General features: G+C 43.7%; 1 protein-coding gene across 1 annotated transcript; it reads right to left on the bottom strand.

Annotated features, from left to right (window-relative positions):
• Positions 1-6825: 6825 nt before the first annotated feature.
• Positions 6826-9307, bottom strand: LOC128592189 (uncharacterized). The gene is made up of 2 exons (XM_053600059.1): positions 8906-9307; positions 6826-8616 (listed from the first exon to the last, which is right to left on the bottom strand). Exon 2 carries the CDS (start codon positions 7730-7732, stop codon positions 6944-6946), a length of 789 nt encoding a protein of 262 aa, XP_053456034.1. The 5' UTR covers positions 7733-8616; positions 8906-9307; the 3' UTR covers positions 6826-6943.
• Between the last annotated feature and the right edge of the window lie 9152 nt (positions 9308-18459).

The raw sequence follows: 18459 nt of genomic DNA, 5'->3' as shown, positions 1-18459 counted from the left end.
CTATCATCTCTAATTCCCTTTCAGCTAGGGGACGATATTGGCCTTTTAAGACTAATAATTGTACATCTCCTATGTGGTCCCGTACAAAAGTGATGAGTCTACTGATGATACAAGGGCCTATTGTCATGAGTAAGAGTAATAATATTAGGGGGCCAGGCAGGGCTGATATTAAGTGGTTGGCCAGGGAGATCAATTGAAGAGGGACTCATACCAGCTTTGGTTATTTTCTCAGTCTGCCTTTTGCTTTATCAATCTCTCTCTCACAAGAACCATTGACTCTTTTACTACTCCTGAGTGATCGGCATAGAAACAGCATTCTTCTCCCAAGGCCGCACACAGCCCCCCTTGTTAGAGGAATAAGAGGTCTAGTACCCTCCAGTTCTGTAAAACTACTTCAGAAAGGGAAGTTAGGGATTCTTGGAGTAGGGTAAATATTCCAGTTAATTGCCTCTCAAGGGTTCCATAGTTTTTATCCTGCAGGACTAGGGCAGACACTCCTGTCCTGGCCCCTGCCAAACCCATTCCTAATAACTCAGAGATGGTGAGGGCAGTGATTACTTCTCACCTCCTGTGTGGGGTTGGGTCTAAGAATCTCTGAAGCACTGTTCCTTCCTCATGGTAAATTATTCTAGGCATTAGTTGTACTAAGACACAGTACAACTCGATTCTGTTTTAGTACTCCCACATATATGCATGGAGCTAAGCCTCTGGAACAGGCCCACCAGGCATTGCTGGAGGGTATTAGATATCCAGAACTATTCCACTGACCAGTGGCATTGCATAGGTGCTGGTGTGAGGTGGGCACTTTTCCAACACACACGCCTTTCTCCGTTACCATTTGGAGGGTAAGTCTGGGATGATTCTGATGCCACTGACAGGCCAGGGCCTCCCCAAGAGTGCAATTTCCTACAATAGCAAATGCTTCATAGTAAGGGGGTTCTATACTAAAGCAGAGCCAACAGGCCACCGTCATACCAGGCCTGGTTAAGTTCATCATCTGATATGTACTTGTGAGTAATTCCCAGGTGGATCTGAAAGGAAATATGCACTGGAGGCATTTCTCGTTAGAGTTGTCTCAGGGGCTAAGGTTGTTGGTTTGGGAGGGGTTTGGTGGCCTGTGAGGGGTTCAAGGATGCCTACTGGGGGTTCAAGAATGTGATTAGGCCCAACCCATGTTGGTCCAATTAGTCATAATGGGGCTGTACACTACCTTGATCTTGAAAAAAGCCTCCTTTATCCCAGGGGTATGGGCTGGACATTATTCATCATGGGGTATACAACTGGATTCCCCAAATTTTGCCAGACTCCCATGAGGTATATCTGTCCCTTCCTGGGCTTGTGAACTGATTATGCACTGCATATCAGTGCATAATCACATATCACAAATCACATAACCATTACTCACCCCAAATCCCTACCGGTGTGCACCCTAGACTGGGACTCCTTTCTGCTTCTATTAATTCAGGGCGATTAGGAGATGTCCACAAAATTTGACCTGTGGAGACACAGCTCCAATATTGACAGAAATAATGACTTCTTTCCCCACATTTATCCTCCTTGTGACCTGGGAAAATGTAATAAGCACTGTTGGGAGTCCAATAGCTGGCTTTCAAGCCTACTATCTGATCTAAATCTACACCGGGGTACCAGGTGTATTTGGGGTGTATTCCCCAAGTTGTGTTCAATAATGCCCATTCTGGTAAGGAAGGATAAGAATGGTCATTTCACATTTGTTAAGGGTAATACTCAATATGATGAGAATTCAATTATTAATATCTATGCACCCAACCAGAATGCACCTCAGTTTATAAGAGAAACTCTAACAGATATGAGCAACTTGATTTCCTCCAGCTCCATAATAGTTGAGATTTCAACACTCCTTTGGCAGTGTTGGATCGATCCTCCAATAAGAAGCTGAGCAAAGAAATTTTAGATTTAAACCTAATCATCCAACATTTGGATTTAGCAGACATCTACAGAACATTTCATCCCAACAAAACTGAATACACATACTTCTCATCAGCCCACAGAACATACTCCAAAATCTATCACATCTTAGGTCACAAGTCTAACCTCAGTAAATTTAAAGGAATAGAAATTAATCCTTGCATCTTCTTGGACCACCATGGAATAAAAGTTGAACTCAGTAACAACAGGAATCTGCATACTCATACAAAAACATGGAAGTTAAATAACCTTATGCTGAATGATAGCTGGGTCAGAGATGAGATCAAGAAGGAAACTGCCAAATTTTTGGAACAAAACGACAATGAAGACATGAACTATCAGAACCTCTGGGATACTGCAAAAACAGTCCTAAGAGGGAAATGCATAGCACTGCAAGCCTTCATCAAGAGAATGGAAAGAGAGGAAGTTAACAACTTAATGGGACATCTCAAGCAACTGGAAAAGGAAGAACACTCCAACCCCAAACACAGTAGAAGAAAAGAAATAACCAAAATTAGAGCAGAATTAAATGAAATTGAAAACAAAAGAATTATACAACAGATCAATAAATCCAAAAGTTGTTTTTTTGAAAAGATCAATAAAATAGATAAACCTTTGGCTAACCTAACCAGGAAAAAAGGAGTAAAATCTCTAATCTCATCAATCAGAAACGACAAAGACGAAATAACAACAGACTCCTCAGAAATTAAAAAATCCTTAATGAATATTACAAGAATCTTTATTCTCAGAAATATGAAAATCTGAAGGAAATTGACCAATACTTGGAAGCACATCACCTTCCAAGACTTAGCCAGAATCAAGTGGAGATGTTGAACAGGCCCATATCAAGTTCGGAAATAGCATCAACCATACAAAACATCCCTAAAAATAAAAGCCCAGGACCAGATGGCTTCACGTCAGAATTCTCCTAAACCTTTAAAGAGGAATTAGCACCTATATTACTTAACCTGTTCAAAAATATAGAAAAAGAAAGAAGACTACCCAACATGTTCTGTGAAGCAAACATCACCCTGATCCCAAAACCAAGAAAAGACCCAACAAGAAAAGAAAATTATAGACCAATATCACTAATGAATATAGATGAAAAATATTCAACAAGATCCTAACAAACAGAATCCAGCAACATATCAAACAAATTATACATCATGACCAAGTCGTTTTATCCCAGGGTCTCAAGGCTGGTTCAATATATGTAAATCTGTAAGTATAATTCAGCATATAAACAAATTAAAAACCAAAGACCATATGATTCTCTCAATTGATGCAGAAAAAGCTTTTGATAATATCCAGCATTGTTTCATGATCAGAACACTTAAGAAAATTGGTATAGAAGGGATATTTCTTAAACTGATAGAGGCCATCTACACCAAACCCACAGCCAATATCATATTGAATGGAGTTAAATTGAAATCATTTTCACTCAGATCAGGAACCAGACAAGGCTGCCCATGGTCTCCACTGCTCTTTAACATTGTAATGGAAGGTTTAGCCACCAGAATTAGGGAAGAAAAGGCAATCAAGGGTATCCATACAGGGTCAGAAGAGATCAAACTTTCGCTCTTCACAGATGATATAACTGTATATCTGGAAAATACCAAGGATTCTACTACAAAATTCTTAGAAGTGATCAAGGAATACAGCAGCATCTCAGATTACGAAATCAACATTCATCAATCAGTACCCTTTATATATACCAACAATAGTCAAGCTGAAAAAACAGTTAAGGACTCTATTCCATTCACAGTGGTGTCAAAGAAGATGAAATATTTGGGAGTTTATTTAACAAAGGACATGAAAGATCTCTATAAAAAGAACTATGAAACTCTAAGAAAAGAAATAGCTGAAAATGTGAACAAATGGAAAAACATACCATGCTCATGGCTGGGAAAAATCAACATTGTTAAAATGTCCATACTGCCCAAAGCAATATACAATTTTAATGCAATCCCTATTAAAGTTCCACTGTCATACCTTAAAAATCTTGAAAAAATAATACTTCGTTTTACATGGAATCAGAAAAAACCTCAAATAGCCAAGATATTACTCAGAAATAAAAAGAAAGCAGGAGGAATCATGCTACCAGACCTCAGACTATACTATAAATTGATAGTCATCAAAACAGCATGGTACTGACACAAAAACAGAGAAGTAGATGTCTGGAACAGAATAGAGAACCAAGAGATGAATCCAGCTACTTACTGTTATTTGATCTTTGACAAGCCAATTAAAAACATTCAGTGGGGAAAAGATTCCCTATTTAACAAATGGTGCTGGGTGAGCTGGCTGGCAACCTGTAGAAGACTGAAACTGGACCCACACCTTTCACCATTAACTAAGATAGACTCTCACTTGACTAAAGATTTAAACTTAAGACATGAAACTGTAAAAATACTAGAAGAGAGTGCAGGGAAAACCCTTGAAGAAATCGGTCTGGGCGAGTATTTTATGAGGAGGACCCCCTAGGCAATTGAAGCAGCTTCAAAAATACACTACTGGGACTTGATCAAACTAAAAAGCTTCTGCACAGCCAAGAACACAGTAAGTAAAGCAAGCAAACAGCCCTCAGAATGGGAGAAGATATTTGCAGGTTATGTCTCCGACAAAGGTTTAATAACCAGAATCCACAGAGAACTCAAATGTATAAGCAGAAAAGAACAAGTGATCCCATTGCAGGCTGGGCAAGGGCCTTGAAGAGAAACTTCTCTGAAGAATACTGGCACACGGCCTACAGACATATGAAAAAATGCTCATCATCTTTAATCATCAGAGAAATGCAAATCAAAACTACTTTGAGATATCATCTAACTCCAGTAAGATTAGCCCATATCACAAAATCCCAAGACCAGTGATGTTGGCATCGATGTGGAGAAAAGGGAACACTTCTACACTGCTGGAGGGAATGCAAATTAATACATTCCTTTTGGAAAGATGTTTGGAGAACACTTAGAGACCTAAAAATAGATCTGCCATTCAATCCTATAATTCCTCTATTGGGCATATACCCAGAAGACCAAAAATCACATCATAACAAAGATATTTGTACCAGAATGTTTATTGCAGCCCAATTCATAATTGCTAAGTCATGGAAAAAGCCCAAGTGCCCATCGATCTACGAATGGATTAATAAATTGTGGTATATGTTCACCATGAAATATTATTCAGCCTTAAAGAAAGATGGAGACTTTACTTCTTTCATGTTTACGTGGATGGAGCTGGAACATATTCTTCTTAGTAAAGTATCTCAAGAATGGAAGAAAAAGTATCCAATGTACTCAGCCCTACTATAAAACTAATTCATGGCTTTCACATGAAAGCTATAACCCAGTTATAACCTAAGAATAGGGGGACGGGGGAGAGGGAGTGGAGGGAGAAGGGAGGATGGGCGGACTGAGGGTGATTGGTATAATTACACCTGCGGTGCATCTTACAAGGGTATATGTGAAACTTAGTAAATGTAGAATGTAAATGTCTTAACACGACAACTAAGAAAATGCCAGGAAGGCTATGTTAACCAGTGTGATGAAAATGTGTTAAACGGTGCATCTTACAAGGGTATATGTGAAACTTGGTAAACGGTCTGTGAAGCTAGTGAATGATGCCCCATGATTATATCAATGTACACAGCTATGCTTTAATAAAAAAAAAAGAAAGAAAAAAATAAAATAGAAAAAAAGAAAATGTGTTAAACGGTCTATAAAACCAGTGTATGGTGCCCCATGATCGCATTAATGTACACAGCTATGATTTAATAATAATAAAAAAGAATAATGTCCATTCTGCGGATCGGGTGTAGGGGCCTCCCTCAAACTGCGGACAGGTCCCCCAAACACCTCCCAGGTCACATTGTAAGGTTGGTGAGGGTTCGAGTGGGGGGAGGCGTACAAAGGGGTACATACAAGCAATAATATCAGCGTGGAGCAGGTGTAGTTCGCTGCAACTTGAGCTTCAATGGATTGTCTCTGTCCTGCTGAATCTTCCATTGTGGGATGAAGTCTTCCTGGATGGCGAACGGGTCTGCAAGCTTGACGTGGGTGTGGTGTACCCAGAGGCAATGCCATCCATTTTGAGAGCAGTGGGTGTCACTAGGATCACAACATAGGGCCCTTTCCACAGGGGCTCCAGTGTCTCCCAGCGGTGTCTTTTCATGTAGACCCAGTCACCGGGCCAGAACTTGTGGGGTTCAGGTACAGGACCAGCTTCATAAGTGGCTCACAGGTGGCTCCAGTTGTCCTTTTGTACCTGCTGGTAACATCGAAGGGAGAGGAGGAAATTCTCATCACCTGCTTCATTAATGTATCTATGCGAGTGGGTGGTGGTCTCCTAAAGAGTATTTCGTAAGGAGTAAGCCCAAGCTTATAAGGAGAGTTTCTAACCCAATACAAGGCAAAGGGAAGGAGAGCCACCCAATCACCACCAGACTCAAGAGTTAATTTGGTCAAGGTCTCTTTTAAAGTTCTATTCATTCTCTCTACCTGACCTGATCTCTAGAGCCTGTATGCACAATGTAATTTCCAGGGTGCTGCCAGAGCAGTTGCTACCTGAGATATAAAGGCAGGGCCGTTGTCTGGCCAATCAGGGCTGGCAGTCCATACCTGGGGAGGATGTCTTCTAGCAATTTTTTCACCATTGTCTGGGCGGTCTTGTGCTTCGTTGGGAAGGCTTCAGCCCACCTGGAAAAGGTATCTATAAAAACTAAGAGGTATTTGTATCCATACCATCCTTGTTTAACTTCTATGAAATCTACTTCCCCATACACACCAGGCTTGTCTCCCGGCTCTCGGGTCCTGTGGGCGGTTGGCTCAGCCCTGGTGTTTGTGAATTGACAAGCTTTGCAAGCACTTTGGTGTCCAATCGTTCAATTTTAATCTTTGCATGATGAACCAAGTCCTTCAGTTTCCTATTACCCAGGTGGGTGGCTTGGTGCATACGCTGTAGCACCTCCATCCCTAGCTATGCTGGAAGAAGGGTCTTGCCATCAGCAGTGCACCCACCAGCCATTGTATCGTGGAAGGCTGTGTGCTTGGGGGATAGTACGGAGCCATGCTAGGTCTTCTGGGGTATACTCAGGCTTTTCTGGCAAGACTGGCTGTGCCAGGTCTGGTAGACTGAGGGTTAGGGCCTGGGTTACACTAAGGGCTGCACTCTTGACAACCTCGTCTGCTCGATGATTACCTCTGGCCACCGGAGTGATTGGCTTTTGGTGCCCTGGGCAGTGAATGATGGCTAACTTTTTCGGCAGCCAGATAGTGGCTAGGAGGTCTAGTATCTCTTGTTTATTTTTGACTGTTTTTCCTTCTGCGGTTAATAGCCCCTCTCTCTTGGTAGATTGCTCCATGTACATGGGCTGTGGCAAACGCCTATTGGCTGTCAGTATAGATATTAATTCTCTTACCTTTCCCCAGAACCAGGGCCTTGGTAAGGGCAATGAGGTCTTCCATGGGGCGGAGGTGCCACTCGGGAGGGGCTTGGCCCATAATGTCTCCATTTCAGAGACCACTGCCACTCCTGCATACCTGTGCCCATTCTTCATGAAGCTACTGCCATCCGTGAACCACGTTTCTTCAGCATCAGGCAGCAGCTGATTCATCATATCTTGGCGAAGACTGTGGACTTGTACTAGTACATCCTGGCAATGATGGAGTGGCACCTCTGCATTTGAGTTGGGTAAGAGAGTGGCAGGATTCAGGACTGCACTGGGTAGGAATTGAATCCTCGGTGGATTCAGTAGTAGACTTTGATAATGAGTCAGCCGTGCGCTACTCATCCACTGGTCCGGGGGCTGCTTCAAGACTCCCTCAATGGTATGGGGGGTTGTTATCAATAGTTCTTGTCCCAGGGTAAGTTTATCTGCATCTTTTACCAAGAGGGCAGTGGCCGCTATAATGCTCAAGCAAGGAGGCCATCCCGAAGCCACTGGGTCAAGTCTTTTGGATAGGTAGGCAACTGGACGAGTCCAGGGTCCCAGAGTTTGGGTCAATACTCACTTGGCCACTCCTTTATGTTCATCCACATACAGATGGAAAGGTTTTTGTGATATCAGGGAGGCCCAGTGCAGGAGAAGTCAACAGGGTAGTTTTGAGTTTTCTAAATGCTTGGTCCCTGTCTGCTGACCACTGGAAAGGCTGCCCCTCCTTGGTGGCTTCATAGAGGAGCTTGGCAATTTTGGCAAATCCTGGCACCCACAGCCTGCAATATCCAGCTGTTCCCCAAAATTCCCGCACCTGCCTGGGAGTAGTGGGAGTTGGGATTCTGAGCACAGTTTGTTTCCTGGCTTTGCTCAGCCACCTCTGGCCGTCCTTAAGCACATATCCCAAATAACTTACAGTTTGTTGACTGATCTGGGCTTTCTTCACTGATGCATGGTATCCTAAGTCTCCCAGGGTGGTGAGCAGATCCTGTGTTCCTTGCAGGCAATCTTGTTCATCTGCAGTCACTATCAGTATGTCATTGACGTACTGGAGGAGGGTCAGGCTGGGGTGTAACTTACAGAACTCACTTAAGTCTTCATGTAGGGCTTCATCAAAGATAGTCAGAGAGTTCTTGAAGCCTTGCGGTAGGCAGGTCTAGGTCAGTTGTCTGCTGATGCCTTCCTCCAGGTCACTCCACTCAAAGGCGAACACAGCCTGGCTTTGTGGAGCTAGGGGTAGACTGAAAAGGGCATCTTTTAAATCCAAAACTGTGTACCATGTCTGAGTCAGGGCCAAGGCACTCAAGAGCGGATATGGGTTGGGTACGGTTGAGTGAATATCCATTACCCATTTATTGACTCCCCATAAGTCCTGCACTGGACGATAGACATTAGTGAGGGGTTTCTTGACAGGCAACAAGGGAGTATTCCATGCCAATTGGCAACGAATCAAAATTCCTACCTGTAGGAGGTGCTAATGTGTGGTAGTATTCCTTTCTTTGCCTCCGCAGCCATGGGGTATTGTTTTACCTGTATGGGTTCTGCTCCAGGTTTAAGCTCCTCTAGAACTGGAGGCCGATGAATGGCCAGCCCTATTCCTCCTGTCTCAGCCTGTGCCGGCAGATGGGAGTGGAGCCAAGCACCAATGTCATCTTGGGCTCATGGTGGTTCTTGGTGAAGCTCATATTCATCCTGTAGCTGGACAGTTAGAACTTGTATAGGGCGCCCTCGGTCATCTGTAACCTGGGGTCCATCCTACTTGAAGGATATCTGGGCTCCAATTTTATTCAGCAGATCTCTGCCTAGGAAGGTGTATGGGCAGTCTGGGATGACCATAAATGTGTGGGATACCCAGCCTGTGCCCAGGTCCACACTGGGTAGTCCATGAGTACTGTTTCATCCCAGTTGCCCCTTGAACCCAAGACTTCTTTGTGTCCAGTTTACCCTGATCTTCTATAAGTACTGAATGTTGGGTGCCCATGTCCACTAGGAAATCTACCGGTGCCCCCTCCACTTTGAGGGTTACCCTGGGTTCAGGGACCCTCTAGTCACTCAGTTCAGTGACCCTCTAGTCACTCCGTTCCCCCAAGCTCTAGAATGTGGGCCTTACCATGGGGGGTGAGCTTGTCAGCTCTCCTTTTAGGACATTCTTTGGCCCAGTGCCCCATCTCCTTGCAGTATGCGCACTGGTCCTTCTGTAGTCGCCAACGCCGCCCCCTCTCCCACAAGGTTTTTCCTCACCTTCCTTTGTTAGTTGCCATAGACAAGCCTGCTGGTCTTGAGGCTTAGCAGCAGTAGCGGCTTAGCCAGGTCTTGAGTTTGCTTGGCCGGAGCCCGGGTCTGCTTTTCCTCCGGAGTCTCTCTGTTATTATATACTTTCTCGGCCCCTGCAAGTAAATCCTGTAAAGACTTCTCAGCCAGCCTGTCTATTCTTTGGAGTTTCCTTTTTATACCAGGGGCAGATTAGTTAACAAAGGCCATAATAAATGCAGCCTTGCTCTCCTCTGCTTCTGGATTCATGGGCATGTAAGTAAGGAATGCTTCCATGATCCTTTCCAGGAAGGCAGCAGGAGACTCATTCTTCTCCTGCTGCACGTTCCCTACCTTGGCCAAATTGGTCGGCTTACGGGCCGCCTTCTGGAGACCCCTCATTAGAGTCTGGTGGTAGATCTGGAGACTCACCTGACCTGGTTCCGTATTAAAGTTCCAATCAGGGCGTGTTAGGAGAAAGACAGCATCAATCTGGGCGGGATTGGTAGTGGGGGCCAGTCTCGGCCTACCACTGACTTCCGGGCCTCCGATAGGATTCTTTCTCTCTCTTCTGTGGTGAACAGCACCTGTAAAAGCTGCTGACAATCATCCCAGGTGGGCTGATGGGTAAAAAGGACAGAATCTAAGAGATCAATTAGGGCGGTGGGTTTCTCAGAAAACTTGGGATTCTGCATTTTCCAGTTATACAAATCGCTAGTAGCAAAGGGCCAATAATAGAGGGCCTGAGGCCCACTCTCATCGTGGGGACTCATGGCCCTCAAGGGAAGGATGGGAACAGTTGAGTCAGCTACTGTCTCCCGGTGGGCTCGCTGTCTGGTGAATGGTGGACTTCCAGAGGGTCTTGCTGCCCCTGCCCCAGCGGCCGGCTCTCCCACTGCCACTTCCCTGGGAGGTACGGGCTTGACCCGCAGAGGGGCAGGGGGGAGATACAGTGGTGGACAAAAGAGATCCTGATCTGTATTATCCTGCAAGACAGGATAGAGTGGCACAGAGAGTTTAGCTTTAGGAGGTTTTTCAGTGGGAGGCTTTTTGTGCATCGCAAGACCAAATTGCTCGAGCTTTTGTCTGCCAGGGGAAGAATTGCCTGCAGCCAGGGAGGAGGATCTTCTACTAAGTCCTGCCAAGTGGTGATGTATGGGACCTGGTCAGGGTGTCCGGTCTGCGGACAGTAAACAATGTCCTTAACCTGGAAAATAATGGGAAGGTGAAAGGTTCCCTCGGGAGGCCAGCCAACATGGAAGGTTGGCCGCTTGGTCCTGCAGAAAGTAATCGGTTTAGTTCTTTTCATCACAAGCCCCAAATCTTGAGCTCTACTTTTTACTTCTGAGAAATGATCAAGGAAAATAGAGAAGGGGATTGTCTGAGTCTGTATCATTTTTGGCAGTCAAAGTCGCCCCGTTATAGTTAACCACACTAAAACACCAATGAAACACAACACGTACAACACACTGAGGACACACAAGATTGACGGTCCGTGGAAACAAAACTGAAAATAGGAAGATGGTCTCCAACCGTGCTGCGGGAGCAGCCTGCTATTTCTGCTCAAGAGAACCACAAGGGGAACTGCATCCACACCACACCCTGAGGATTCCACATCCCAGTCCAAAGGAGCAATCTCTTCAACAAACACCAGAGGGTCTGAGTCCCCTCCACACTCTGGGGATTCTATGTCCCAGTTTGATGGGGTCAGATTCCTCCCAGTAGGGGCCGAGTCATCTCCATGGCACCCCTGGCTGGCAGCCACCAGCATGTCTGCCTTGACTTCATGCTGGCCACCCTTTACAGATTTCGAAAAACAACCACAGCAGACAAGACAAACACTTACCACTTATCGGCTCTCTGGGTCGGGAGTCCTCAAGGGGTCTTGGGGACCCCGGAGGAGCCTCCAAATGTTGTGCCCAGATCACGAAGTCCCCAAAGACCACCAGGGAGCCGATTTTGATGCAAAAGCAAAAGAGCCTTCATTGCAACAAGCTCGAGCCTGGGCTCCCGGGAGCTCTGCTGCAACGAATCCAAGCCAGGAGCCCCAAGCTCTGGGGCATAGGGTTTTTATAATATGGGGCTATGGGAGGGGTGTGCTAGGCTTCAGGACAGGGGGCGTCTTGGGATTGGTTGCCAAGTGGTCTGATGCAGTCTGATGCAGAGGGCGGTTTCTGATTGGGAGGTCGCACTTGCATGATTTCGGGGAATTGCCTGCTCTTACAGGAAAGTGAAACTTTTTTTTTTTTTTAATTTTTTTATTAAATCATAACTGTATACAATGATATGATTATGGGGCATCATACACTCACTTCATAAACCATTTGACACATTTTTATCACAGTGGTTAACATAGCCTTTCCGGCGTTATCTCAGTTACTGTGCCAAAACATTTACATTCTACATTTACCAAGTTTCGCAAATACCCCTGTAATATTCACCACAGGTGTGATCCCACCAATTCCCCTCCCTCTACCCACCCCCCCCTTTCCACTTCCCCCTATTGTTAAGTTGTAGCTGGGTTATAGCTTTCATGTGAGAGTCCCAAATTAGTTTCATAGTAGGGCTGTGTACATTGGGTATTTTTTTCTTCCATTCTTGGGATACTTTACTAAGAAGAATATGTTCCAGCTCCATCCATGTAAACATGAAAGAGGTAAAGTCTCCATCTTTCTTTAAGGCTGCATAGTATTCCATGGTATACATATACCACAATTTATTAATCCATTCGTGGATCGATGGGCACTTGGGCTTTTTCCATGACTTAGCTATTATGAATTGGGCTGCAATAAACATTCTGGTACAAATATCTTTGTTATGTTGTGATTTTTGGTCTTCTGGGTATATGCCCAGCAGAGGAATTACAGGATTGAATGGCAGATCTATTTTTAGATCTCTGAGTGTTCTCCATATATCTTTCCAAAAGGAATGTATTAATTTGCATTCCCACCAGCAGTGCAGAAGTGTTCCCTTTTCTCCGCATCCACGCCAACATCTCTGGTCTTGAGATTTTGTGATATAGGCTAGTCTCATTGGAGTTAGATGATATCTCAAAGTAGTTTTGATTTGCATTTCTCTGATGATTAAAGATGATGAGCATTTTTTCATATGTCTGAAGGCCGTGCGCCTGTCTTCTTCAGAGAAGTTTCTCTTCAAATCCCTTGCCCAGCCTGCGATGGGATCCCTTGTTTTTTTCTTGCTGATGCGTTTGAGTTCTCTGTGGATTCTGGTTATTAAACCTTTGTCAGAGTTATACCCTGCAAATATCTTCTCCCATTCGGAGGGCTGTCTGCTTGCTCTGCTTACTGTGTTCTTAGCTGTGCAGAAGCTTTTTAGTTTGATCAAGTCCCAGTAGTGTATTTTTGAAGCTGTTTCAATTGCCCGGGGGGTTCTCCTCATGAAATACTCACCCAGACCAATTTCTTCAAGGGTTTTCCCTGCATTCTCCTCTAGTATTTTTATAGTTTCATGTCTCAAGTTTAAATCTTTAATCCAATGAGAGTCTATCTTAGTTAATGGTGAAAGGTGTGGGTCCAATTTCAGTCTTCTGCAGGTTGCCAGCCAGTTCACCCAGCACCATTTGTTAAATAGGGAATCTTTTCCCCACTGAATGTTTTTAATTGGCTTGTCAAAAATCAAATAGCGGTAAGTAGCTGGATTCATCTCTTGGTTCTCTATTCTATTCCAGATATCTACTTCTCTGTTTTTGTGCCAATACCATGCTGTTTTGATCACTATCGATTTGTAGTAAAGTCTGAGGTCTGGTAGTGTGATTCCTCCTGTTTTGTTTTTATTTCTGAGTAATGTCTTGGCTATTCGAGGTTTTTTCTGATTCCATATAAAACAAAGTAATGTTTTTTCAAGATCTTTAAAATATGACAGTGGAGCTTTAATAGGGAGTGCGTTGAAATTATATATTGCTTTGGGTAGTATGGACATTTTGATAATGTTGATTCTTCCTAGCCATGAGCATGGTATGTTTTTCCGTTTGTTAACATTTTCAGCTATTTCTTTTTTTAGTTTCATAGTTCTCTTTATAGAGATCTTTCACGTCTTTTGTTAGGTAAATTCCCAAATATTTCATCTTCTTTGGCACTACTGTGAATGGGATAGAGTCCTTAACTGCTTTTTCAATTTGACTGTTGTTGCTGTATATAAAGGCTACCGATTTATGAATGTTGATTTTGTAACCTGAGACGTTGCTGTATTCCTTGATCACTTCTAGGAGTTTTGTAGTAGAGTCCCTAGTGTTTTCCAGATACACAATCATATCATCTGCGAAGAGCGAGAGTTTGATCTCTTCTGACCCTATATGGATACCCTTGATCGCCTTTTCTTCCCTAATTGCGGTGGCTAAAACTTCCATTACAATGTTGAAAAGCAATGGAGACAATGGGCAGCCTTGTCTGGTTCCTGATCTGAGTGGAAATGATTCCAATTTAACTCCATTCAATATGATATTGGCTGTGGGTTTGCTGTAGATAGCCTCTATCAGTTTAAGAAAAGTCCCTTCTAGACCAATTTTCTTGAGTGTTCTGATCATGAAGGGATGCTGGATATTATCAAAAGCTTTTTCTGCATCAATTGAGAGAATCATATGGTCTTTGTTTTTTAATTTGTTTATGTGCTGAATTACATTTATAGATTTACGTATATTGAACCAGCCTTGAGACCCTGGGATAAAACCAACTTGGTCATGATGTATAATTTGTTTGATGTGTTGTTGGATTCTGTTTGTTAGGATCTTGTTGAATATTTTTGCATCTATATTCATTAGTGATATTGGTCTATAATTTTCTTTTCTTGTTGGGTCTTTTTCTGTTTTAGGGATCAGGGTGATGTTTACTTAGAATGTGTTGGGTAGTCTTCCTTCTTTTTCTACATTTTGGAACAGGTTGAGTAATATAGGTACTAATTCCTCTTTAAAGGTTTGGTAGAATTCTGACGTGAAACCATCTGGTCCCGGGCTTTTCTTTTTAGGGAGGTTTTGTATAGTTGATGCTATTTCTGAACTTGATATGGGTCTGTTCAACATTTCCACTTGATTCTGGTTAAGTCTTGGAAGGTGGCGTGCTTCCAAGTATCGGTCTATTTCCTTCAGATTTTCATATTTCTGAGAATAAAGTTTCTTGTAATATTCATTAAGGATTTTTTGGATTTCTGATGAGTCTGTGGTTATTTCGTCTTTGTTGTTTCTGATTGATGATATTAGAGATTTTACTCTTTTTTTCCTGATTAGGTTGGCCAGAGGTTTATCTATTTTATTGACCTTTTCAAAAAACCAGCTTTTTGATTTATTGATCTGTTGTATTATTCTTTTGTTTTCAATTTCATTTAATTCTGCTCTAATTTTGGTTATTTCTTTTCTTCTACTGGGTTTGGGGTTGGAATGTTCTTCCTTTTCCAGTTGCGTGAGATGTCCCATTAAGTTGTTAACTTCCTCTCTTTCCGTTCTCTTGAGGAAGGCTTGCAGTGCTATAAATTTCCCTCTTAGAACTGCCTTTGCAGTGTCCCAGAGGTTCTGATAGTTTGTGTCTTCATAGTCGTTTTGTTCCAAAAAATTGGTGATTTCTTTCTTAATCTCATCTCTGACCCAGCTATCATTCAGCATAAGGTTATTTAACTTCCATGTTTTTGTATGGGTATGCAGATTCCTGTTGTTACTCAATTCAAGTTTTATTCCATGATGGTCCGAGAAGATGCATGGAATAATTTCTATTCCTTTAAATTTACTGAGGTTAGACTTGTGACCTAAAATGTGATCAATTTTGGAGTAAGTTCCGTGGGCTGATGAGAAGTATGTGTATTCAGTTTTGTTGGGATGAAATGTTCTGTAGATGTCTGCTAAATCTAAATATTGGATGGTTAGGTTTAAATCTAAGATTTCTTTGCTCAGCTTCTTTCTGGAGGATCGATCCAACACTGCCAAGGGAGTGTTGAAATCTCCAACGATTATGGAGCTGGAGGAAATCAAGTTACTCATGTCTGTTAGAGTTTCTCTTATAAATTGAGGTGCATTCTGGTTGGGTGCATAGATATTAATAATTGAGATCTCGTCATATTGAGTATTACCCTTAACAAATATGAAGTGACCATTCTTGTCCTTCCTTACTTTTGATGGTTTAAAGCCTACTGTATCTGCAAATAAAATTGCAACACCTGTTTTTTTCTGATTACCATTTGCCTGAAATATGGATGACCATCCTTTCACCCTGAGTCTGTATTTGTCTTTTAAGTTGAGATGTGACTTTTGTATGCAACAAATATCTGGCTTGAGTTTTTGTATCCAGTCAGCTAACCTATGCCTCTTTAGAGGACAGTTTAAGCCATTCACATTGATGGAGAGTATTGATAAGTCTGGTGGAATTTTGGGTATCGAGTTTTTCAAAGGTCCAGTGGACATTTTTAATCCTTTCGCCAGTGTGGAAGTTGGAGTTTGATCCGAAGTTTCTGAGTGAGTTTACTTTTGTGGTATAGGATTGGGTTGGTCATTGTGGAGGTCTGAGAACATCCTGAAGAGCTGGTTTACTTATGGCAAATTTTTTCAACATATGAATGTCATTGAAGTATTTAATTTCTCCATCATAGATGAAACTCAGTTTAGCTGGATACAAGATCCTGGGTTGAAAGTTTTTTTGCTTTAGGAGATTAAAAGTTGATGACCAGCCTCTTCTTGCTTGAAAAGTTTCAGCAGAGAGATCTGCAGTTATTCTAATATTCTTACCTTTGTACATTATAGTTTTCTTTCGCCGGGCTGCTTTGAGAATCTTCTCTTTCATGTTAACTTTAGTGAAGCTAATTATGATATGTCTGGGAGATGGCTTATTGGGGTTGAATCGTGCTGGGGTTCTGAAGCTGTCTGCTATCTGAATTTCAGATTCTCTAGGCATGTCTGGAAAATTTTCTTTCATAATTTCATGTAGAAGGGCCTCTATGTCCTTGGCAGCCACTTCATCATTCTCCGAAATTCCTATAACCCTTATGTTGTTTTTTTTCGAATTATCTGAGAGCTCTCTGAGTGAGTGATCCGTTTTTGCTCTCCATTTCTCTTCCTCTTTGAGAGATTGGGAGCGTTCGAAGACTTTATCTTCAATGTCAGAAATCCTTTCTTCTGCTTGCTCCATTCTGTTACTGAGGGATTCTACTGTATTTTTCATATCTTTGAGGGCTGTAAGTTCTTGTTTCAGTGTGTCTAAGTCTTTGGTGGTTTTGTCTTTAAATTCGTTAAATTCTTGAGACAATTTTTGAATTTCTCCTCGAATTCCTAATTCCATTTTATTAATCTTGTCTGCAAACCAAATTCTGAATTCGACTTCTGACATCTCAGCCAGTTGTTTATGAATGGGATCTTCAATCACATCTGCCGTATCTTTTCTTGGGGGGGTTGATCTATTCTGGTTATTCATGTTACCAGAGTTTTTCCGCTGATTTCGCCCCATGGTTTACTCCCTTTGGTTTTTCCCCTGGGGTTTTATCGAGGGCCCGTACAGTGTTGTGGCCTGAGAAACTGGGGCCCTGTCTGGTGTGGTGGAGCAAAGTGGTTCTGTCTTGTTTTCAGCTGGTTTCTGTTCGATCCTATTGCAACTTCTACTCTGGCTTGAAGTCTCAGCTGTGTGGAAAAATCAGCAATTAAGTCACCCCGCCTGCCCACCTCTGGCCCCAGTTGGAAAAGGAGAATCAAACCTTCCTACAATCGCACACCCAGGGCACCGCCTGAAGAGTCCTCAGTCTATTAGCCCAGTTCAAAAGGTCCGAATCAACTGTCTCAATCGGCACTTGTCTCGGGTGGAAGGGTTCAAGAGGTCTCTGGGAACTGGATCACAGGGGCCTGGTGACTCCTCTGACACAGCTCACCCCAGTGCAGCGTGGAGTCAGGAGGAGCCACCCAGCAAACAGAGCAGTCTGGGAAGGTTGACGTCTCCTTCCCCACTTTGCCCCTCCGTCGGACCCAGTCACTGGTATCTCTGCAGATGGCTAACCCAGTTGCCTGCAGTGAACAGACACTCCAGGGGTTTGCACCTGCCTGAATCGCAAGGAAGTCTGCCAGGCCCCCGCAGACTGCTGCTATCTAGCAGGAGGAGATGGGGCCTGACATCTTTGAGTGTTTGATGCAGGTGATGGGAAGGAGGTGTTCACTCAGGCTTAGCCCCGTCCCTGATGGATGCTGCTAACAGAACAGAACAGAACAGACAACTTTGTGAGGTTCTGTCTCTGTTCCTGTCGTCGCCTACAGGAGACGGGCTGTTTTGAGTTCAAACGTCTTTGCTGCTGGAGAATTGCGTCTGAACACCTCTCTGGGTCGGCCCCGCCCTGGAGGCTTCCGGGTTTGTGAGCCGTGTCACCGGTGGCCTCCTCTGGTTGCCCAGGGAGACAGGGGGTGTGGCCTCAGGATATCCAGAAGTGAGCGTTCTGCCGTTAAAGAAAAAACGGCTGTTGATCTACCTCCAGGGAACTGCTGCTCTGGTGTGGGCACTCAGGCGACCCTTTTCTCCTCTGTCCCGCGCCCCAGAGTCAGCACTGAGCGGCCGCAGTTTGTGCTGGGTCCACACCCCTTAAGAGATCCCCCAAGAATCAGAACTCTTGGGGGATGGGTCCCCAGACCCCGATTGGGAGTGGGGCGGGGGGAAGCTAGAGTTTCATTCAGTTTCACGCAATACTACGGTCCGGGGAGGGCTCCTGCACTGCACCGCAGGGAAGTGCCGCCAAGGCTTGATTTCCCCTCAGCAGAGTGCCCTCTCCTCGCTCACGTGTCCCAGAGTCAGCGCTGACCTGACACAGCTCAGGCACTGTGCACTCCCCTCGAGAAATCACCCAAGGAGCTGAACTCCTGGGGG

The sequence above is a fragment of the Nycticebus coucang genome, chromosome 8, assembly GCF_027406575.1.
Source record: "Nycticebus coucang isolate mNycCou1 chromosome 8, mNycCou1.pri, whole genome shotgun sequence".
Classification (NCBI taxonomy): domain Eukaryota; kingdom Metazoa; phylum Chordata; class Mammalia; order Primates; family Lorisidae; genus Nycticebus; species Nycticebus coucang.
The sequence above is the reverse complement of the archived record's forward strand: the minus strand, read 5'-3'. Positions and strand labels throughout refer to the sequence as shown.

What these genes read in the sequence shown, in the direction of transcription:
- LOC128592189 (XM_053600059.1), bottom strand. Translation starts at nt 7,732, where the DNA reads ATGAGTAGCGCACGGCTGACTCATTATCAAAGTCTACTACTGAATCCA.